Below are 24,302 nucleotides of genomic sequence, written 5' to 3' on the forward strand. Positions count from 1 at the left end.
AAATACATAAATAGGGCAACTAGAGAATACCGAGAAACGTTTGAGTACAAAAATGTAATTAGGCCAGCTAGAGAATAATGGGAAACGTTTGAGTACAAAAATATACATAGAGCAAGTAGATAATATCTGGAAACGTTTCAGTAGAAAAATTTAAATAGGCCAGATAGAGAATACCGGGAAATGTTTGAGTACAAAAAGGGAGAAAGGCCAGCTAGAGATTATCGGGAAACGTTTATGTACAAAAATGTTCATATCAGCTGAAGTTCATGTACAGCGATTATATCTCTTAATACACCGGGGAACGCTTGAGTACAAACATGTAAACAGAATACAAAAATATACACGGGGCAAGTAGAGAATATCGGGAACGTTTGAGTACAAAAATAAAAAAGGCCAGCTAGAGAAATACGGGAACGTTCGAGTACAATAATATCCATAGGGCAACAAGAGAATATCAGGTATCTTTGAGTACATTAATATCCATAGGGCAACTAGAGAATATCAGGTATCTTTGAGTACATTAATATCCATAGGGCAAGTAGAGAATATCAGGAACGTTTGAGCACAAAAATAAAAAGGCCAGCTAGAGAATTACGGGAACGTTCGAGTACAATAATATCCATAGGGCAACAAGAGAATATCAGGTATCTTTGAGTACATTGATATCCATAGGGCAACTAGAGAATATCAGGAATGTTTTAGTACATTAATATCCATAGGAGCTTTAAAGCACAATCATGTAAATAAGGCAAACATGTGTTTTCGTGAAAATTTTAAATAAAAATAATTAAATGGGTTAGCTAGAGAATATCGGGAAATTAACAGTACAAATATTTAAATAGGGCTACTTGAGAATAACGTTAAATCTTCAGTACAACGATGTTAATAGGTCAGCTAAAGAATATCAGGAAATTTGAAGCGAAATTATGAAATTTGGCAGCAGAGAAATTCGCGATATCCGTTCATTTTAGATGAAGAAAAAAAAATCCATATTCAAAGCTTATGACCAAATCATTCAAAGAATTCTGGGTCATGATTTGGCATTCCTTCCCTGCAAAGGTAAAATCTGCAGTAACATTGAGAAATTCTATAATTTGATTTACAATTATGCAAGGAATGTGTTTAGTACACTTGAGTTCACAATTTTTGATAGTTTAACAAAATTGATTTACAGTGTTATGTTTATTTGACTTAATTTATATTCGATTTAATTGAATTGTTTGTTTGTTAGTTTTAATGTTTTGTAATTCCATTACATGCTACAGTAATGTAATTTTATTTACTGGATTTGATAGTTTCATGAAATTCAGTTCAAGTTTCGGAAAACCTAATATAAATTGCTGACCTAGTTCCTGACCTTGATTCAGAATCAGTAAACAACATTTTTTATTTTTTTTATTCGTTCTTAGTGTGAAATTTAGAGTGAAATCGAGGCTGTACTGGGAGCACGCACGTGACTTCAAACATGTAGAAAGTCTGGTTTTACTGGAGGGTTGCCCCTTATCCGGGCATCTGTTTTGCGCAGTAGTCAGATTTAATAATGATGTTTTGAGAAATAATTTTAGTTCGGTTTTTAAACACTTATATGTCAAGTTGTTTGTGTTTTGTGACCAGTTTGAGTTGAAATTCTATTTTATGGAATTATTAATTCTTTTCCCTGGGAAGATTTAAGAGCTCATCATAATTCTTGAACAAATAAATTTATTGAAATTTTATTTGGAATTAAAAACTGCAATACTTTTTGTTATGGTTCAAGAAGGAACTGTTGACTCATCAGTACTATACTGACTACAACATAAGTCATCGCCATCCATTTTGGATTTTCGTCGGGACGCGAACTCAAATTCATTATAACATTTTATTCCTTGGACTTTTAATTTTTAATTCTTCGATTATTCTCGGATTAGTTTTGGATTTGATTATTGAAACCATAAGTTCTTTCCCTCATTTTTATCTTGTTTTTCCAGGGAAATCAATTGTTTGTTAAATTTTACAAAGCTTATTGTCTTCAATTTTTTCTTGTTACTGTTTATGAGAGACTAAACACCTAACATCATACACCCAAAAAGCACAGTTGAACGAATAAAGGCAAATTTGAATTGATATAAATCAACTAAAAAGTTTCGGGGGCCACGAGTGGCCGAGTGGTCTAAAGCGCTCTCCGTTACGGATCACTGCCATCTCACCTCTGTCTGCGTTGGTTCGAGTCTCGGACTCGGCTAATGTGGGTATGTAATAAAGCTTTCCAGTAGCTTGTCGTGGGTCGGTGGTTCTTTCCTTGGTTTTCCCGGGTTCTTCCTCCACCATTAATACTGGCCGCCATGTATATAGCTAATCGTGCTGTGGCGTTAAACCCTACAACAACAACAACTAAACAAAAATTTTATTTGCGTTTTCTTTGGCAGTGAGAAGTTAAAACGGAAATGTAATAATAAAGAATCTACGTAATAAGTCGATAGCGTTTAAATATTTCCAAACTTATTGAAAACGTAGTTTGTTTTTAAAAGAAAATGTTAATAATTGAGATAAACTGTTGCCGATCTATAAAATACATTTGGCTGTTATACATAAGTACAAAATTTAAAATACAGCAATAAAGAATAACAAAACCCTGGATAAAACGTTCCACGAATCGTGTAATAAAGCATTCAAGACGTTATTTAAAGGACAAGCTATGTGACATAAAGCACACGAACGTGATATAAAGCACTGAGGTAATACCTTATAGATAATGGCAGACAGCAACATGACCCTGTAGTGATTAGAAACTACAGCTAAAGTTCATGTATAGAGATTCCATCTCTTTATTCATGTCGATAACAATACATGAAGAGTTGAAACGTTCCAACTAACGCGAACTTAATAACAGCAGAAAGGACTCTATGGAAACGGTATGTTATTACACCCTTCATCACCACCTTGCTTACGCTCTCATATAAACAAATAAACACGTACTACAGAGGTAATTATCCCATTAGTTACACCACATCGCTTAACCATGAGTGTGTTGTAATCCTTTCCAAATCATGTTTTGTATTTTTATTTTAATCTATAATGCGTCAATTTTAATGATGTCAACTATTCTGGTAAATAAATGCATCCATGCGTCAATATCGTTTATTTCAAAGCTGCTATTATTCACACATTAGAAAAGAACGAAAAAGGTGCGGGGATTGGACTGTATATCTTAGACTTTGACCCCATGTATGTATTAAACATAGATTATCCGAAATTGCTAATTATCGACACACCCAAAGTGTCCTCTGAAAAACGGTTTATTTGTTATCTTGACATGAATTGTCCTAACACTAATGATCAGAACGTATCCTCAGTCCGAAAGAAAAGTAAATAGTTACGTTGGACCATCTTGAAGGAGTGGCACATTTGACTGAACTCCAGTTTTCCTATGAAAGGCGGTTCTATTGAATTGCATGCAATGTAAGAGAATTCGATGGCATACACTTTGTTACCGACTTATAAATCCTGCGGTGCCCATGTGCTTTCTCTTTTAGACTTGATATACTGTAAAATAGGAAATATTCCAGGAAGAAAGAGGGAGAGAGAGAGAAAGAGAGAGAGAGAGAGAGGGAGAGATATACAGAGACAAAGAGATTTTATCTGACCACATTTCTCATTTCAGTTGCCATTTGGATTAATCACGGTCGTTCTCTTGTCGACATGTCTCCTGCACAGCACCACTGTTACCGCTGCAACCAAATCATGTGATGTGGATAGCCCGGATGTTAGATCTCTAGATATTCGGCTTCCCTTGATTAGTGTACCAGCATCTCGTACTTTTTATGCGTGTCAACAATTCCCGGTAATCTTGCTTGAATAACGTAAAACAGTAAATCATTTTTGCACTACTAAGTTCACACTCCTCGTCTCTTTATGTAATCGTGTCAATCGTTTGATCTCATATCAGAATTCGTTCTAGAATTTGCAAATGCAGTGATTAGGTTTCAAAATATTTATTTTCTAGTAAGTATAATGGGTCATCAATAAAGCTGATAATGTAGCAAATAGAAAATTAACGCAAGCAAGAGAGTGCATAGTATCAATACCCTGTACAACTCTTTCACCAAACCATTTTAGTTTCCAAGCTTCCTTCATCTCTCCAAGCCTATATTATACCTTGTAATTCTACCTCATCATATATCCTGGGCTAGACCATTATATCCCCACTGGGTTTAGCAAGTTTAGTTGATTGTATTTTACTCCTTTCACAGCCTAGATGAACGTTATTTGGCTTACTACGCTGGTAATACCTTGGTCATAATCTTTGCTTTGGCGGTTTTCGTAGGTATCTGTGAAATACGAACCTGTTCTTCTTGAAATCGCACTGTGTAACCCGCATTGATAGTACTCCACGCTGGATAAGATAATGCAGAAATATAGAATGGAAAAATGATTCATACAATTCCCATATCTGCATAAGTATAGAGAGTTAGGTATACATATGCATTTTTAAACGCGGAAAAAGATATGTTCACATTAGTAGTGTTGCATATTAAATAGGCATGTATGCATTACATCGCATGCATCAAGCTTGTGCAGGGTGCATAATTAGTTCGCTCACATAAACCATTCGCAGTGCTTGCATACTGTTATACCTGAGTTTCGCTTAATGGTCATGTCGATCGATATCGGACGTCGACGAGTGTCCTCTAACAAATGAGAGAAGCAAACGAATAGATTTTAGGACCCACTGAACACTTAAAAATTGAATGCTACTTTCTTCTAGTACTTAAACTTTTTTTTGGTGCTGATAACATTTAAAGTTTATAACGTTGTTTTCAGTGACTGAATGAAACAATCCGTTACCTGCTTCGGTAGGCTCGGTTTTACTCCGATGTATTCAATCATAGAAACAACTAGTACTGTTGGTTATTACCGTGATAAAAACGCAAAAAAATTTCCGATTCAGTGAAATGGCTAAGTTGGATTTGGATTTTTAACGTAGCTTTAACAATTTTTCAGTCATATCGCAAAAATGGCTAAGTAAGACACAGTACCAAGAAACTCCACAATTGTGTTCTCTAACCATTTTTAGCATACCGCGGTACAAAGAAGAGTTTACGCAGAGTTTATTAACCGTGACAAAACTTAAAACTGTAAGAATTCTAAACAACGTCTCAATTTGTGGGCACATTTAGTTGTTATAAACCGAATTATTTAGTCTCTATATCTTGGAAAAGCTAATTATTAGATGGAACACATAGTTGTGGATTTTCCTTGCTGGAACATTTAATGTTAATGATTCTATATTATCAGAAATATCCAGATTTGAACAATCTGGAATCCGTTGACATTTTGAAATATTATGGATTTCGGCCCTTGCGTAGAGTGTTCAAAGAAAAAGACGATTGGTTGACGCAGCTTGTAATAATGAGAATTTGTCTGTTTTTTAAGGTTCCAGATGATACAGAATACCACGCAATTGCGTTTGAGCCGATCATATACAACAAGGACCTAGTGCATCACATAATTCTCTTCGGCTGCTCCTTCCATATAGAGGATTTGGTGAGATCAAAGACGTGACAAGAAAAGATACATACTGACTTCCCTCTTCTCGTCTTACAAACAGTGTTTCAGTGATTTGTATTAGAGAGGTGACACTCATCATGGGGAAACTAATCTTCAAACATTCTGTTGTCAATAAATTGGATCAGGCACCTTGAATTTTGCATCAATCAGTTAGGGTTGTAAATGCAATATATGCACCGTTTTAATGTTGGACTGAGTACTTGTTTGTATATTTGTCGTATATATAGTCCTTATGCATTATTCGAACAAGATAATTTATATATAAAATTAAGAGCAGAACTTGGATAAATGGTCATTCATTGTGGTTTAAGTCCTATGTATTTTTCAGTATGCTTATGAAAGGGAACATGAAAGTTCATCCTTACCTTTGGTAACTTTTCCCGTTGATGACTTTTCTTTCCATCTGTCATATGACTTGGTCTTCAGCCTGTTCAAATTTATCCCCATGATCCCCACGAAGGCTCGCATTAGGTTATCATGCACCTAAAAATGTAACATATTATTATTCCTTATTCCTAGAAACCACATCCGTGCGGAAAATTGGATAACAGGTGCAATACATGGCTTGTGCAATGGAGTGTGGGAATGGAAGACAGAATATGTGCACCGCCCTCTGGTGGAGTGCGGTTCGGCAAAAATATCTTTAGTTATCTCTCTATCCAAGTTCATTGGAATAACGATGGTGAACAATTGAATTTGACAGGTAAAAATGGATTGAAGGAATATATGATGTTCTCCTTGTATGAATCTTTTGTAAGTTTTAACATAACCTGGCTCATTTCTATCAAACAACATATCGGGTAAACTTAAACAATTGCTCTTGTACCTAGGTGAAAAATGAGATGGCCTTTTAATAGGTTCGCTTACAGTCGCCTAACACTTCCGGTGGTCTTGAGACGAAATACAATTATTAATCACTATTTTCGCATAAAGTTTATTAATTTCTATACCTTTTCTTTTCGCGTTCGATATGAGGCCACCAACTTATCAGTATAATTCAGATGACGTCATTAGTTTGAGAATGATATCACCAACCAGGAAACAGATTTTTGTAGTTATCCGACATTGCTTTCAGGTCGAATAATAGCCAACTCTTTAGAGAGCCGTCTTTCGTTAGCGGGGCATTATACAATATCAAAAACTTTACTACGTTTTTCACACGATATAAATCGAACAATGAAATTTCTGACCAATGTCTGCGATACAAGCTTCGTTTCTATCTAACACAAAGCCCGTGTTAACTCAGCTATCCTTGCCCTCATCTCCTGCATGTGAGTAGTGCAGTGAAAGCTTTGTGAATACAAAACCTTATTAGAAGATAGCATGGATTAATAGAGGATATGTAGCGTTTAAAAAATCGATATCAGAAAATATTTCGCGAGTGAAGTGGAAACATTTAAATGTCACGAGTGACAATACACAATGTTTCCATCACACTTATGAAACATCTCTATATCTAACTCAACGAAAAACATAATATTCACTTTCAGTATATATTGTTAAAGGCAAAAGAAACCCGTACATATGGATGGATTTCCTTTCGCATTCTCTGCCACTACTGGTAATGACTACATTGCTACTTTGATTCATGAAGTTCGGAAATTTTAAAATAATTTAGGACAGTTACCATTTACAGACACTTTAAATTTTGTAGAAACGCTGACCAAATAGTAACGACATGTTTAAAAAAATTATTTTCGTTAATACATTGTTTTGTGCGCGGATTCATACAGTGACTATTACTGGGGATGGGATGTAATCCACACAAAGCGATCTGATCCAACAAACTTCAGAGTGCAATACCAGTAAACTAAAAATGTTACTGAGTTTGAGTTTCCCAATCAGGAGTTTGCTAATTTATTTGGTTTATTTCTGCACTCCAAACCGAACACTTTGTCATGGCAACCATTCAGTGTTATTAAATCCTCGATTTATCCATCGTTTTCATGTTTATGATATGACCAGAGTTAGGATCGCTAAGCGAACGTCTTTGTTTATAATATATTTATTCCAGAACATTTTCTCTGTAAACTTCAACCGTTTGTTGTAAAATGTACCAGGCATGCGTCACAATGAATACAGAATATAAACTGATTGTGTCAATGCTAACTTGCACGATTCACAAGGAAAACTATTTAGAAAAGAATAATTTCTCTTACTATTGTTTGGACTTTATTAAATGTATTTATGATGCCACCTCCTCATTCCTGACATAAATGGTCATATGTGACGTACAGTTACCAATACATTTTATAAATGGGACATGAAATTAGTTCCAGAGTTGATACTGCCTCGATGATGCCGATACAATTTGTATCGTCAGTATGGACATAAAAATGTCTCGTACACTACTAATACATTTCAATATCTCATTAGTGGATATATAATAGTTATGCTTACCCACTATTATAGTACAATGCATGGTTAGTTCTACTCGAAAAATTCGAATAGCGTTTAATCCAAGGAGTTTAATATAAAACCGTTCATCTCATTTTTTAAATTAGACAATACACGTTTGCTGCATTTGCGGTAATCTCTCATACAGATATGGAATAAATATCAAATCCATATTTTTTAACCGCCTGAAGCAGTAAGGTCATATTTGACTTGTGTCATCAGGAAATTATATGAAGTGTATCATGACGCCATGATTTCAAATTTAAATATTTATAACTGTTATGAATTGAATGTATTTTCTGTCATGTGATTGGCTGCGATAGGTCACATGATACTGGAATGAAATTTATAGAGATTCATGTTTTCTGGAAGACTACTTTCAGTTCTCATTTGGTTTCCAATGTACTTTCGTCGAGCTTTGTATCAAAATCCTACCAAAATCAACGCTTTCCACAGCTTCAGATAACATCGCCGATTAGACCAGCAAATACTACGATCGAGTCTTTCCTGCAATTGAATGCTTACCTTCGTAGCCAAGTGAATGATAACGGCAATCTTTACAAGCAACTTTATCGTCATATTACGTAAAAGAAGCGGATCTCACTAAACTTAGATATCCTATTGTTTGAGGGAATGATCAAAATATTTAGAAATCATGATTAAACATGCCAAGGCTGTAAAGCTTAATTGCTGAATGGAAAATCATTCTGAATCGCATCAGCTCTTGTGCATTGATTCTGTACATGATAGGTCATCTTCCCCAGTCATTAGTATTTGCCTTTTGTCGTACCAATTATTGAAGAAGTTGTGGATGTGATTCTTCTTCACACATACGCCGTTGCTCAATGCAAGTCTTTGTACAAAATATGCAATATACAATAAAACAATGTCACACAAATCGGGCTGATACAAATGCAAATAATTTATTCATTTTAGATATCCATAGATATTGTAAAACTTGACTCGATTTGATTGTTACTTTCCAGTGATGTTCACACATTGAACAGGAAATAACACACTGAAACTTTATACACTTCTGTCCACACAGAGCAAAGTGGATGGACGAGCCTTGTTTTGCGATAATGGGGCTAGGCATTCCGGTGTCATGTAAAACGTCTAATTAATATTCTCATCTCATTTATTGATGACAAAACTGAAGGCAATGAGACGTATTACGATCTTATGAGCATGGTTGAATAAATATCAATGGGTAATTGTGACCAAATGACTCACAAATTTAACACAAAGTCATATAATCCTTTATTGAACAACGTAAATAATACCAAAGACACCCTATATGTCTGTCTAGAACCATTAACACTAAGTTTATTATACAAAGTTTAAAACTGACCTGATTCAGGATCTGGACGGTTGGACCGACGTACTTACACGCTCTTCGAGACTCTGCTATGACGGGTGCGATAAAAATAAAAAGAATGAGAAATGAAAATTGCTTTTAAACATATTAAATCGAGTAAATATAATACTACAAATGATACATTTTGTAAATTTCCTCAGTAAGGGCATTTAAGGTTTGGACGACTCAGGTTTCTTGTGAACTGTGTTTGATTATTGGTAGATCAATCTGGAATCCGTGTGTTCTACACTCCCAAACTGCGTCCTCATGATGTGGGAAACGTGCAGATAGGACAAAATGGCATCCATATTCCACCTAGATCCTTGGCTCATGCGCAGTCTGGCTCCTGTAGCTCCACATGTACCAGTCTTCTGCTCACTCATCCTATATATCTAACCAGAGTGTATATACATATGCATTTTCTAGGTAATTTCATCTATCTATCTATCTATCTATCTATCTATCTATCTATCTGATCATAAAGGTAAAAAATATTGTTCATTAGCTTTAAAAAGAAAGATATATATATATATATATATATATATATATATATATATATACATACATACATACATATACATATATATATATATATATATATATATATATATATATATATATATATATATATATATATGTATGTATGTATGTATATATATATATATATATATATATATATATATATATATATATATATATATATATATATATATATATTCACACACACACACACAGACTGCTTTGGTTATATCTCTGTATACGTTGTTGCTACCACCACATCCTACCCATGTTAATACAAGAAACGTCCATATTCATGCATTCATTATTTCCATACCAACATTTTCTTTTCAGACTTATAAACTTCCGTGATATTGTCATAACATAGTTGAAAACACTAATTTTTGTTTGTTTCTGTTAGACTTATTTTTCGTACCTGCTTACATTGTAGCAGAGAGGAAAATGAAATGGCTACCATTTTTTCCCTTCATAACCATGTCGGTCGCAGTTATCACAGATGTTTATGTCATTATAGTCTAGTTCAGCATAGTTGACTAGGTATATTCCTCCACTTTTCTATGAAAAAGCCATATTATTTCACCAATTTAACACGTGACGACTCCAAAACTTAAACTTAGAAGTATGGTTTATCCATTCCTCTACGATATGGCGAGTTTTGTGGTATCGCGGTACCCATTTGTTTAGGGATTTTCTTCATAACGGCACCTATCGTGTGCTTATCTGGTATACATTGAATAACCATAATTTACTAGTTCCGCAACCCAATTTGTTCTCGGAAAAATTACGAGGTTTTAGGAGAGAACACTAATTTAAAAATATCAGTGCTTTCCAAATATGGCCGTACCTCATATTGTTAATGTTAGTGTATATGGTCTTAAAATCAGGATCATTGTAAACAATCTGCTAACCAGTCTGTTGCCTGGTATTCCAATAATGTCATACGAAAGTCAGATTACCACGGTTCTCACGAAGCAAGAGATCGAAAGTCCAAAAATAAAGTATATTAATGATATTGTTTTCCCTAATTTCTGATGACCTGTACAACTGAGGCATATTTGATCTTAAATCATTCTTTCACTAAAACTACTAGGACATTCAATGTACATTTAAAAATCTAAAAGTTATTTATCAAATGGATACCTTCATTTCAAGATAAAATCGTTTCAAATGCATTATGATTTTATGAATCGACACACACACACATACACACACAAATACAAATACATGCATACATCTATCCATCCATCCATCCCTACAGACACACACACACACACACACACACACACACACACACACACACACACACACACACACACACATGCATACATACATACATACATACATACATAATACATACATACATACATGCATACATACATACATACATACATACAAGAGGAATCAAAAGAAGAACACTCTCAACACAGTTCAAAAGTCTCACCAGAACAGTATATTATAGTAACATTATAAGAGGTGACACCATCTTTGAAAGAAACCAGTTTAAAAGAAGAAAAAAAACGAATGCATTCTGACATTTTTGTGACAGCATTACTACAAATGCCATTGTTAAGAAACCAAACTCAAACTTAGGTCCACACTTCTTATCAGGAAATCTACTGGCTATGTCCAATACAGATGTTCTCCAATCTGCGGGAAAGAAGAACACTTTTCTAATGAAAAAGCGTGTCTTCAACTAGGCAAAAACTGCAGACCAGACGATGAACAGAAATGAAAAAATTAAATATCCTAAAAGAACTATTCTTACTAATTCATAACGCAACACAAAAGGAGCACCCATAAATTTAGAATTAGAAGAGAGTTTCCTGATCATGTCAATGAAAATGAAAAATGCCGTGATTCTCATTACTGAGATGCAGAGAAAATAATCAGTTATTATTAAAACATTGAGAAAATTTGACTTTTGCCCATACTGGAATCATCATGAACATGTTATGCAATATTGCAGTTTTTAGGGCAATAATTTTCACGCATCTCGCTGTTTAGAAAAGAATGCTGTATGTGTAAGTTTAAGGAAAATGCTTTTGATATTTCAGTTTACTGATCTCTTATTTTAAGACCAACGATACCATAGTACTCTAGGCTATAGCAGAATATCGGTTAGGCCACGGAATTTGCAACGCAAATTGTCGTTATCACCAAACAAAATCATTGTCATTGTTCGTAATTTTTGGCAAAGCATTATCAGTATGACTGGTATTAGATTTTTCCTTGCTATAGTTTATTGCTTTTTAATGAAGGATTAGGAAAGTTACAATAATATGATACCATTTTCACCCACAATACTTTGCAGATAATAGAATATCAATTTGCAAAATTTGCGGGTTTCCCGCGCGTTATCTTGTATGCTTTAAATCATACCTCTGACTGAAACTGAAATTAATTTACCATCTCAAAATATTGCGCAATGATCATACTACAGGTACTGAGGGTTATATGAGATTGTATAGGAAAGGGAAAATGATACAAGAAATTGCTCATGATTGGAATTACACTTATACGACATCTCCGGTTCACTACCTACAAAATGGTGTCAGGATCGACCCAGGTAAGAATTTTTTAATATACCCAACTCCTTTGAGTAACAAATGAAACAATTCAGAAACATTTCTTTCCATCATACTGTAATCTGTAACCAAATTACATCGTAAATTCAGTGAGGATTGACATTTCGAAAATGATTTTTATCTGCATTGTTTATACAGGAATTTGCGGAACACAAAGTTCTTGCTCAGTCTCATAAAATCCAAGACAAGAAAAAAGAATGAGTAGTTCTACAACATTGAATTTCGGGAATCAGGTTTGAGAAAATAGCGAAAATATCAAGAACCTAACTTAACTAGAGAAAAAACATTCTAAGCTTTGATTTTGCGTTTCTTGCTCTAGAAATTATGAAAAGGAGGGGCAACGTCATCTAGTATCAAAACAATAAGAACGGGTATCTCTGTGTTTGGCAACGATTCCATTTTATAATCATTGCTTCTAAACCTGTTTAGCAGCAAAACCCCACCATTTCTAGAAACAGAATTATGTATTTTATCAGTTGAATGAAAATCTTATTTGTTTTCTGCTTAATCTTAATTAATGCTTCATTCTTGTACGACATATGGCTTGTAACATGCAAGTTATTCAGTGGGGATCTAAAACCCCTAACAATCAACTTAAAAATAATTTCTTTGGGCCAGCTGTATATAAACCCAACTCCACATAATAAGAGTACGAATGTGTAATATTCCTAATTATTTACTTTTTATGTATTTCGTTTAGGAGATGAGATACGTGTCACCTGCGTCTACAACACCCTGACAGGGGATCGCCTTCGCGAGGAGGCTATTTCATTTGGAGAAGGATCGGATGTGAGTGTTACGTTTATAGCAATGATTGTATACATAGGTAATTTGGTCTTCTGTTCAAGCAAAGGATGAACTGATAGTATACTAATTTGTTGGTCTCTACGTGCTAAGTGACTACTTTACATTCCTTTACTGTTTGTTGCAAAATGGATAGATTTGCAACTATCCTTTTTCATGCTTTAAGACCATCAATCTCTGGCTATTAAATAAGTAAATAAGGATAGTTGATGAAAGTCTTCTACTAAATGAACCATTCATATATATATATATATATATATATATATATATATATATATATATATATATATATATATATATATATATATATATATATATATATACTATTTATGTTTAAATGCCATAAAATGTGATAGATATGTCTGGTATACATTCTGTGATATGTCTATCGAAATGTGACTACCCTACTTATAGTCTATATTCTTATGTTGATGGGAATGCGACTAACTTACATATCGTCTCTTTTGATATATCGATCGGAATGCGACTGTCTTACAAATCATCTCATAGTAAATGTCTATTGGAATGCGAATAACTTTAATATCGTCTCTTTGCATATATCGATTGGAATGCGACTAGCTTATATATCGTCTCTTTGCATATATCTATCGGAATAAAATTGTGGTACATATCGTCTCCATGGAAATGTTCATCGAAGTACGACTATCATGCATATCGTCTCTTTCCATATGTCGATTGGAATGGAACATTATTATATTCTCATTTTCCCCGTAACTTTACATGGTCAGTATAGTGCAGTATTACCCGATACTGAACCCGCGCGCCAACACACATATAGCATTCACATGCATAAATGAATTACTTTCTATTGTAAACAAACAATGGACGGAGACCACAGCATTTTTGAACAAATCATGTATACTCGCGTAGTAGGCGCTTTACGTTGTGGTTGTTTAAATGTGTTTCTGAATGAGCTAAAACAGATGTTTCGTGGACTGCCACATACAAGCTGCTTTGGCACATTCCGCGTTAAATTTGTTGATACAATGTTTCGGATTTAGGCTGGCTACACTATACAACAGACGCAAGAACAGGTCCTTACAAATATCATACCAGTGGCAAGTAATATACTGTCTTCTTTAGATGGTGAAAAGAATGGCAAAAAAAAAAAAAGAAAAAATATCAATACGCTTCTCCCTAGCTTCTTCAATCCCGTGTATTTCATGTGGAATTGTCACATACAAATTCAGTCCATAATCATGAAATTGCGTAGAATCGAAACAAATACCAAAATCTATTCATTCCAGATCAAATTGAAAAGTTGTTGCAATGCACATTAATTTACAATATAAATCCTAGTTTCAATTTTAACTAGACACGTCATTTTCTTTCGAAGGTTTTGTCGAGCGCGAGACTAAGTTCAAATTTATCTGTGCTGAGTTATATGCTCAGTAATAATGTTGTTGTTGTGTAATGACGAATATGCTCTTGTGTATTTAGTTTGGAATACGGTATACATTCATTTACATTGTTTCTTGTAGTGTATTGTGTTTTTATAATTAAGCCTTAGGTGGAATTTTAAAAAAAATGAGTATATAATAGAAAGGTTACTGCATTTGTATGGGAAAATATGAACTCATTTCGTCGGTTGGATATACTGCACTCCCAAGGTTGTGCAGTATTCCATCCAAAAAACTCGTTCATATTTCCCATACAAATGTAGTAACCTATAAATCTTGCATATCATCTCTTTGCAAATGAGAATCGGAATGCGATTGTCTTACATATCCTCCCTTTGGAAATGTCTATATGAATGCGACATAGAACATATATGATTTCAAAAACAGAAATCGTTCTACAGTGTTATAAATTAAGCCCATGCTGTTACATTTTTTAATATATTTCCTATGCATTAGTTGGTCACAAGAAGAAACAAAAACGAAGAGGAAGAAATATGTATGATATCGTCTACTTATAACTAATATTAATGTAATTTACATTGTTTTTAATTGATAACATTATATGGTATACGTTAAGGTTGTCACTTGTTCATGCAACGTTTGATTACGTATTAATAATCTTTTATTGCGGGATATTCTCAGTTATATCTTTATATTTTCTTGTCTCTTGTCCTTGATTAGTCTGAAGAGTTTCGAGATGACTATTGGTTGATACTATTGACTATCTTTAAACACCTCCACTCCAGTGAATGATGCTAGTTTAGAGTTATTTGGTTGGTACATTATGCATTTGCCTTTTATTTGCCATTTCGTCTGGCATTAATGCGAAGTCTAAGTGTTTAGGCAGTTGTTTACTTTGTCTCTACAGTTTGCTTGTAATAATTTCGTGGTCTACTTGTGTGGAGAGTTGGCTGTAAACTCTCGTCTCCTTACATTTGATTGTGAGAAATATGCCTTTCCTAACAGTTCTTTCGTCCAGTTTTGAACGTGTTTCGACCAGAACCAATCTGTCATCTCTTCCCCTTCTCTTGTACCTCATGACCATCAAATTGCAATGCCAGGTCATGAATGAGATCTAGATCCATTGTTCGTCTGATTGTATTCTGCTATGGTCTTGAAATTTATGTTATACTGTATGATTGTGCACGTTCTAAAGGTGGCTTGCTAAGATAGTTCTATAATTTAACGTTTACAATCTCGGAACCCCTCACTTTTTTGTTATTCAAGTTTCATGTTACCCTCTAATTGTTGTTGTCATCTGAGCCGCTTGAGAAACAAATGACATACAGCACCACACGGAATTCCCAATTAGTTGCGTTCATCCGCATTTAGATTGATGAAGACTTGCCATTCGAGATCGAGTCTTGCCGGTTTGAAACACTGAAGGAATTAAACTACACTCTATAGAATTAAACTAAAATGTAGAATTAAGCTAGGCGCTGTAGAATTAAACTAGACTCTGCCGAATAAAACTAGACTCTGTCGAATTAAACTAGACTTTGCAGAATTAAACTACACTGTATGATTCAACTAGAATGTAGAATTACACTAGACTCTGTAGAATTAAACTACACTCTGTAGAATTAAACTAGACTATGTATAATTAAACTTAACTCTGTAGAATTAAAATACACTCTGTAGAATTTAACTAGACTTTGCAGAATTAAACTACACTGTATAATTCAGCTAGACTGCAGAAATAAACTACACTGTATAATTAAACTAGAATGTCGAATTACACTAGATTCTGTAGAATTAAAGTTGACTCTGCTGAACTAAGCTAGACTCTGTAGAATTAAACTAAACTCTGTAGAATTAAACTAGACTCTGTAGAATTAAAGTAAACTCTGTAGAATTAAACTACACTCTGTAGAATTAAAATAAACTCTGTAGAATTAAATTACACTCTGTAGAATTAAGCTAAACTCTGTAGAATTAAACTACACTCTGTAGAATGAAACTAGACTCTGTATAATTAAACTAGACTCTGAATAATTATAATAAACTGCAGAATTAATCTCGACTCTGTATAATTTAACTAGGAATTAAACTAGACTCTGAAGAATTATAATAGACTCTGTAGAATTAAACTAGACTGTAAAATTACACTAGACTGTAGAATTAAACTAGACTCTGTAGAATTATACTAAACTCTGTAGAATTAAACTAGACTGCAGAATTAAACTCGACTCTGAGAAGTATACTATACTACATAATTAATCTAGACTCTGTATAATTAAACTAGACTGTAGAATTATACTAAACTCTGTATAATTAAACTACACTCTGTAGAATTAAACTAGACTGCAGAATTAAACTAGACTGAATAATTATACTACACTGCAGAATAAAACTACACTCTGTAGAATTAAACTAGACTCTGTAGAGTTAAACTAGACTGCAGAATTAAACTAGACTCTGAAGAATTATAATAGACTCTGTAGAATTAAATTAGACTAAAATTACACAAAACTCTGTAGAATTAAACTAGACTGCAGAATTAAGCTAGATTCTCTGAATTAAACTAAACTCTGTATAATTAAGTTAGATTATAAAGAATTAAGCTAGACTCTGCTGAAATAAACAAGACTCTGAAGAATTACACTAGACTTTGTAGAATTAAACTAGACTCTGCAAAATTAAACTAGACTGTAGAATTAAACTAGACTTTGTACAATTAAACTAGTCTCTGCAGAGGACATCAGCGATCTTATAGTAGATTAGAGCAAGTTCAATTCTCGTCATTATTATATCGAACACCAACATTGAACTACTAAACAATACTGTCAGCAATACTGGCCTTGACATCCATAAATGGTTCAGAATAATTTAACTCGTTGCTCTATAATCATTCAAACGACCTGTATTAGAGGTACTCAAAATGGTTGTCATGTTTGGCTTGTTTTGTTTTATTGCTGCATAGCGCCACTTTTCAACGCATGATAGTCTCTATACATGGCAGCCAGTATGTTTGGCTGGGAAAAAGCCCGCGAAGAACCACCTATATATCGGAAGCTACTGGCAAACTTGCTCATATAGTCAAATTGGTTCATCCTATTTTAACTCACGCCGGCTGTGGTGAGATGTGTGAGTGATCTATAAAGGCGAGCGCTTGACCATTCGGCCACCGAGACCTTAGACCATTCGACAACGAGACCTTAGACCATTCGGCCACCGAGCGCTTGACCATTCCATGCCTGAGACCTTAGATCACTCAACCATCTGAGCCCACAGCTGGGATATCCTTTGCTCAGTCAGTCTAAACATGGAAAGGAAATTGTACAGCTTACAATTTTTCTTGTACCGAAATCAGGCAAGATTATTGATTTACCTTTTGACGTAATAATGTGTCTTTACTGGAAATATGTTTAGTACTAATCCGCAATAATCTGAACTCAGCAAAACAACTTTGTCCGACTCTAACGTCCTATGTTGGACAGCTGGGATAATTGAAAATTATTCACTGTTCTGCAGGGATCAAATTTAGATAAAAAAAATAAATAGAAATCCTTTTTTAACTCGTAAAATAAAAGGTGATATATGTAAGAGGATTGCGCACGTAAAATTATTCAACGTGTTTGACTAGTACTCATTAAAGTCCGAAGAATATTACAGATACAGCTTTTAGAACACAGTTCTTTGGATATTACCCCTTCTTTATATTATTTTCGACAAGTAGTTTTAATAATGGCAACGTGGCGCAATGCTGACTTTTTTCTTCTCTGCAGTTAAATTTCTTTCTGTCTTTCAGGCTGAGATGTGTTATGCATTTGTAACATACTTTCCGGCGGTAGAAAAGTTCAGTCAGTGCATCCAACTTGACACCTTGGATGTGAATTGTTAATCAAAGATTCAAAAGTTCACTTTGTTTGGAATACGCTGACTGACTTCTCGGACGAAACAATTGTTTAGCAATATAATAAACAAAATACTATTTTGCCTATGTAAGGTTGAGGATCTTATCTTTTTAATCCTTTTACCCTTGTGCTACCCTTACAACACTGTCCATTATACATATATATATATATATATATATATATATATATATATATATATATATATATATATATATATATATATATATAGATAGATAGATAGATAGATAGATAGATAGATATTCCCGTATGCTTTGCGTAGTCCCCATACATTATTTACCCGTTGTTAAAGCTACATTGCAAATCTAAATCACACACACACACACACACACACACACACATTTCTTACCAAATGTTTCTAGAATGCTCCACATATGTTGTCAGATGCATTGCGAATTATGCATATTGTATGCAAGTGTTATAATCTCAAGTGCAAATTAATATGCGACATAAATATTACTTATATGTATCAGTCGTTGCTGTAAGTGTAAGACTATTTTATTTTGTTTTAGATCCATGTCTTCATTTCTCGTCAGGATTTGTCTAACACGTCATTCCTGCTTGCTTTTTATACATGTTGCCGTTATCTTGAAATTAACCCTGTACCTGAATTGTTCGTCAATTTGGGAGTATACCTCGATCTTACCTATGACTTATTATTACAGCATGGCCAGTCGTAAATGAAAGTAGTTATTATTTACAGAGTATAGACTACTATAAATAATTACTATGAATAATCAAATTATGCAACAGCTAAGATAATTACAATAAAGTAATGACCTGAGGCGAATCGGCTGCATATGCATATGTTTAAAATCTCAGGTGTAACGCAGACTGTATGCCATAGACGAAACATTCATTTGTCTTGATGCGTATGACAATGAATTAATTTACGATCTCTAACTGATGAGATTTTGGTGGGAATAGTGCGTTACTCATTGTGATATTATTTCATGAGTGCTTAATGATAAGGTCCGTATTTTATTGGTTTCAAGCAATGCTTCTTATTTGGGGGCAGATATTTAAATGAACCTACGGCAAGAAAATGCGTATCGATCTATTTAAGTTTTAACCAGGATTGCAGGGTGATGAAAAACTCAGGGCCGTTCATGAAAATGTTGCTATTACGGGTAGGGTATGCTCTGTTAACTTCTGAGCTATATGGAATATCTACAAGGAGGAAATAACTCAACTGAAGAATTGAATATTCGACTGCGTCATCGTACTTGCATACAGAAACGGACTGTACGGTCAATATAAAACTTTATGGACCGGTCATATTACAAAAGATACAAAAGGAACTAATATTTGTGAGGTATAGTATTTTTAAATATAGGATTGGTATTTCCCCCTTATGGAACGGTTTTGCATGAACATCCATTGAGAGACAGTTGCTTATGGCTTTATACAGCCTACTCTATTGTAAAAGTGGATTTTTTGTGGTATTTACAACATTTTGAATAAAATAATCCAACACAATTGTGTGTAAAAGAGGTCAAATAAGTTGAAATTATTTACTCTCTAAAGCTGATTTTTAAAAGGAAAGTTGTAAACGAAGTTCTGACTCTTTGAATAATTGAAGGTTACGATAACTAAAAGTCATACAGCTGATTTAAGTCAAATAAAAAAGCTATTCTTTAAATTAAATATAAGGGTTCGTTTTTAAAAGCACAGAATTCAAAAATATACATTTAAAAATGAAGCTGTTTCTAGGCATCAAACTTGTGACCTTTACATTTTGAAGGACAATGTGGCATTTAAATGGAGAATATGTTTGAATTTTTATGTAAATTAATTTTAAAAGAAGATAGATAGGAAAAAGTCATTGTTATTACATAGATTGGAAAAAAGCTATGGCTATAACTGCTTTTCTTACAAAGATTGATACACCTTTGAAATACAACACCCCATTTATTGTACAAGCAAATTATTACCAGAAAGGTTTGTGCAAGGAACATATTTACATCCAGAATCAAATTAGTGGCTTGTTTTATTTGAAACTTAGGACATTATATTTTACTGTCTGTACACTTTAGAATGAATATTTCTAAGTTACATGTTTATAAAAGAGTATAAAATGTCTATAAAAATTTTTTTTTAAAGAAAAGAAAATAGTTCAAAAGTATCAAAGCTGAACATGAGAAGACAGTTGGTGATGATGAGTCGGTTATGTACATTGAATACAGGGTAAAATATCTGAAGCAGGAAAAGAGATCATCCATCTAGATGTATGTCTTTTGCATCGATTAGAATTAGTGTAAATCGTCGTATTTCTTTTGCATTGTATAGAAGTGTAAATCGTCGTATTTCTTTTGCATTGATTAGAAGTGTAAATCGTCGTATTTCTTTTGCATTGATTAGAAGTGTAAATAGTCGTATTTCTTTTGCATTGATTAGAAGTGTAAATCGTCGTATTTCTTTTGCATTGATTAGAATGTAAATTATCCGTAACTTGACGGCGTAAAATGATACGTATCTGCTGTTTAACATGTTTTAGGATTTTCTATTCAGGTATAGTTTAGATGTAAACCCATTCGTTTTTAGCGTTGTAGAAAATTCATTTATTATATTTGGTCTAAACAATACGTAGAGAGAATTCATTTTTCAATTAAAATGCAACAGCCCGCTGCTAGGTTTTGTACACCCATCAAACATTTTTTTTATTCTGATGCATAAAATAGAAATTAAAAAATATTTTACTTGGATGCAATCTAAACACTGCATAAAGAAAATATAAGCACGGTGCTCCATGAGAAATCCAAAACATTTGAGAGGAATATAAAGTAAAAACATTAAATTATCTTTTCTAAAATAACACGTGTGTGATTGACCTTTTTGTATAAAAATAAATATCTTCAAGAGCCAAAGAAGCACCATTGTACGACACACGCATGCGTAAATATTATATTTAATTTCCAGGTCTTCGGCAAAGAGAATCGGTTTAAAACACAGATGATTATGCTGCTGACGGAAGGACTTCTGAACCAATAATATTAGTGTCCAAAACTTTCCAAATTAGTCAAAATATTTAACTAAACCATGCAGCAAGTCTATCATATTTTATATTGTGAGGAAAAAGATCATCAAAAGCTAAACATAGGATATCGGTATGACTAATTTTCTCAAGGTCATAGTATTGGTATCGTTTGGACGATTTTCCATTGATCTTTCAAATCACATGCATCTCATATTGCCGTAAAAGGAAAAATAATTTTTATTTATACATTATCAAAGCAAAGTTGAAGTTATTTATATCCCTCAAAACGTATTAAGAGTTTTCTTATTTTATGATTGACTTGTCATTGTTATCTACAAACATGTAGACGAACTCTTTTCTGGGGTTCTAAAGTCTATCGAATCTTGTTCGAGATTATTTTGTAGTAAGTTGTTGTTGTTGTTGTGGGGTTTAACGCCATTTTTCAGCACACGATAGGCTATACATGGCGGCCAGTATTAATGGTGGAGGAAGAACCCGGAAAACCCCGGAAAGAACCACCGACCCACGAGAAGCTACTGGCAAGCTTTCTCACATGCCCACATTGGCTGAATCTTAGACTCGAACCGCCGCAGACAGAGGTGAGATGGCAGTGATCCGTAACGAAGAGCGCTTTAGACCACTCGGGGCCCCTATTTTGCAGTAAGTGAGTGTTCTTTTTTGTTTGCAGTTTTAGGCCAATACTTTAATTTCACTGAATATGTTGTACTTTTAAATTTATGCATAATAGTGCACTCGTCTGAGAAGAGTACAAATCAAAAGGGAATCTATTACTTTGATACAGAAGAAAACTATTCACATAGTATCACAAACAAACAAGCTCAAAAGATTGAACAAAATATTATAGCAATTTACAAAAAAATTATCGTAGTAATTTACAACAAAATATTAAATTAATGTACAATCACACTTTTAAACGAACTGAACATAAGAGACATAACGTTAACAGTAGATTCTTCACAACACATAACGATACATGAAGATGTGGATAATGTCAAAAGTGCCACAGATGCTGTTCACCGTACATTCAATATGACCAATGAGAACATTTTCCAAGATTTCGATTGCTCTACACGGGACTGGATATAGCTGGGTTGTCAATGCCTTGCTTTTCGTCACTTGCGGTATCGATGTCATCAATCCAATGTTTCTCTCTTTCTGACCCATCATTTGGTCCCCAGTGTGGCGTTGGCGTCGTGATCGTCTTCAGGCGCTATTTAAAGATTGCACATTAATCCTCAAAAATATCATCATACTATATCCGATTACTTAAACGTCTGTATCATGTATTCACAATTACATAAATTAATACAGAGACTAAAAAGAAATTCTTTCATTTGAAGGTCTGTGTAGATGTTGATATATGAAACTCTCGTTACGACGACCGAGTTTGTTTCCAGCCATTATATCGTAGTAACCAGTCTGACTTCGTTGTCATATTGCGGCCAAAACAGCGTAGGTATACATGATATGAACGAGTCAGAAATATAAATCGACAGGGGACGCTACTGAGAGTTGTTGTTGTTGTTGTTGTTGTTGTAGGGTTTAACGCCACTTTTCAGCACACGATAGGCTATATATGGCGGCTAGTATTAATGGTGGAGGAAGAACCCGGGAAAACCCCGGAAAGAACCACCGACCCACGAGAAGCTACTGGCAAGCTTTCTCACATATCCACAGTAGCCAAATCCGAGACTCGAACCCACGCAGACAGAGGTGAGATGGCAGTGATCCGTAACGGAGAGCGCTTTAGACCACTCGGCCACTCGGGGCCCCGCGCTACTGAGAGAGTGATAGGTGTCAGGTGAACCTGTTTGCATTTGCAACATGTACCGATGTTACTGTGGCAGAAATTTATTTGGATATTGTACATGTGGAAATTGTACATGATCTGAGCAAAGAACAAAGCTAACCAAAATGACTGATGCCATGAAATCGGAGATTGAAGTTCACTGTCTTTAACAGTTATTAAAGTAGGGAAAACCAATTTCGTCAGATAAGACACAACCAGCTACTGGAAGTAAAACTAATGAATTACAAAATATATATAAAGTATAAAAAATAAACCTTATATATATATATATATATATATATATATATATATATATATATATATATATATATATATATATATATATATATATATATATAGATATATAAAGTAAACAAAATTAAACCTTATCGGCTCCTTTATTTGGACAATTTACCTCTGAAGTCCAGGAAGTAAAAATGACCAAACAGAGCTGGCCGATATGTGATAGATGCACATCTGAACTAAGACCAAGGTGTATACTCTATATCCCAAATTATGCCAATCAATCATACACCAAAAGTGAATTAAAAGTTCTTTTAACAATATCTAAGATACACATGGAATTTCCTAAATAGCCATTACAACCAGTGAGAAAGACATAGAAATTCGTTTTGTTTACAAATCTAACCCTATGTAAAATACGAAACTGTGGAGAAGAGTGCCACAATACGTACGGCAAATATCAGAATATCATCGAAATTAATTCCCCCAAACTTATATATATTTTCATTAAAAGTTCTTTAGTCAGTAAATAAAATACTTTCATCGGACATATCACCGGTAAACATTAAATTCCAAGGAAAAACAATGTATTGTATTGAAATACGTGTAAAGGAAATATGCATATTTGTTACTGGAGAAATGTCCGAATCAAAACGTTCATATTTTGCCATAACTATAAAACTTACAATTAAACTCGTTTATTCCCACCAGCTTTCTGTTTGAGTTAATGTTCTGTTGTACCATATATATGAGCTTATAATGTTATA

At 33.9% G+C, this 24,302-nt stretch overlaps 2 protein-coding genes across 2 annotated transcripts in view; one reads left to right on the top strand and one right to left on the bottom strand.

Moving 5' to 3' along the window:
* Nucleotides 1–2,728: 2,728 nt before the first annotated feature.
* On the top strand, nt 2,729–18,573 carry LOC149772780 (DBH-like monooxygenase protein 2 homolog). The gene is made up of 8 exons (XM_089947309.1): nt 2,729–2,891; nt 3,641–3,820; nt 5,413–5,523; nt 6,067–6,250; nt 9,524–9,727; nt 12,261–12,386; nt 13,106–13,194; nt 18,382–18,573. The coding sequence occupies exons 1-8, from the start codon at nt 2,883–2,885 to the stop codon at nt 18,472–18,474; spliced, it is 996 nt and encodes a 331-aa protein (XP_089803435.1). The 5' UTR covers nt 2,729–2,882; the 3' UTR covers nt 18,475–18,573.
* Nucleotides 18,574–21,042: 2,469 nt separating this feature from the next.
* The window catches only part of LOC149772781 (sodium- and chloride-dependent glycine transporter 2-like), a 37,807-nt gene continuing 34,547 nt past the window's right edge, over nt 21,043–24,302 (bottom strand). The window contains exon 15 of the mRNA XM_089947286.1: nt 21,043–22,713. Coding sequence (XP_089803412.1) covers nt 22,570–22,713 — 144 coding nt within the window. The 3' untranslated portion in view covers nt 21,043–22,569. The remainder of the gene's footprint in view (nt 22,714–24,302) is intronic.

The sequence above is a fragment of the Sinohyriopsis cumingii genome, unplaced genomic scaffold, assembly GCF_028554795.1.
Source record: "Sinohyriopsis cumingii isolate HCF-2022 unplaced genomic scaffold, ASM2855479v2 utg001176l, whole genome shotgun sequence".
NCBI classification, from domain to species: Eukaryota; Metazoa; Mollusca; class Bivalvia; order Unionida; family Unionidae; genus Sinohyriopsis; species Sinohyriopsis cumingii.

What these genes read in the sequence shown, in the direction of transcription:
- LOC149772780 (XM_089947309.1), top strand. An exon ending in TGGTGTCAGGATCGACCCAG is followed by an intron (nt 12,387 to 13,105) that starts GTAAGAATTTTT and finishes TATTTCGTTTAG; the next exon opens with GAGATGAGATACGTGTCACC. An exon ending in CATTTGGAGAAGGATCGGAT is followed by an intron (nt 13,195 to 18,381) that starts GTGAGTGTTACG and finishes TCTGTCTTTCAG; the next exon opens with GCTGAGATGTGTTATGCATT.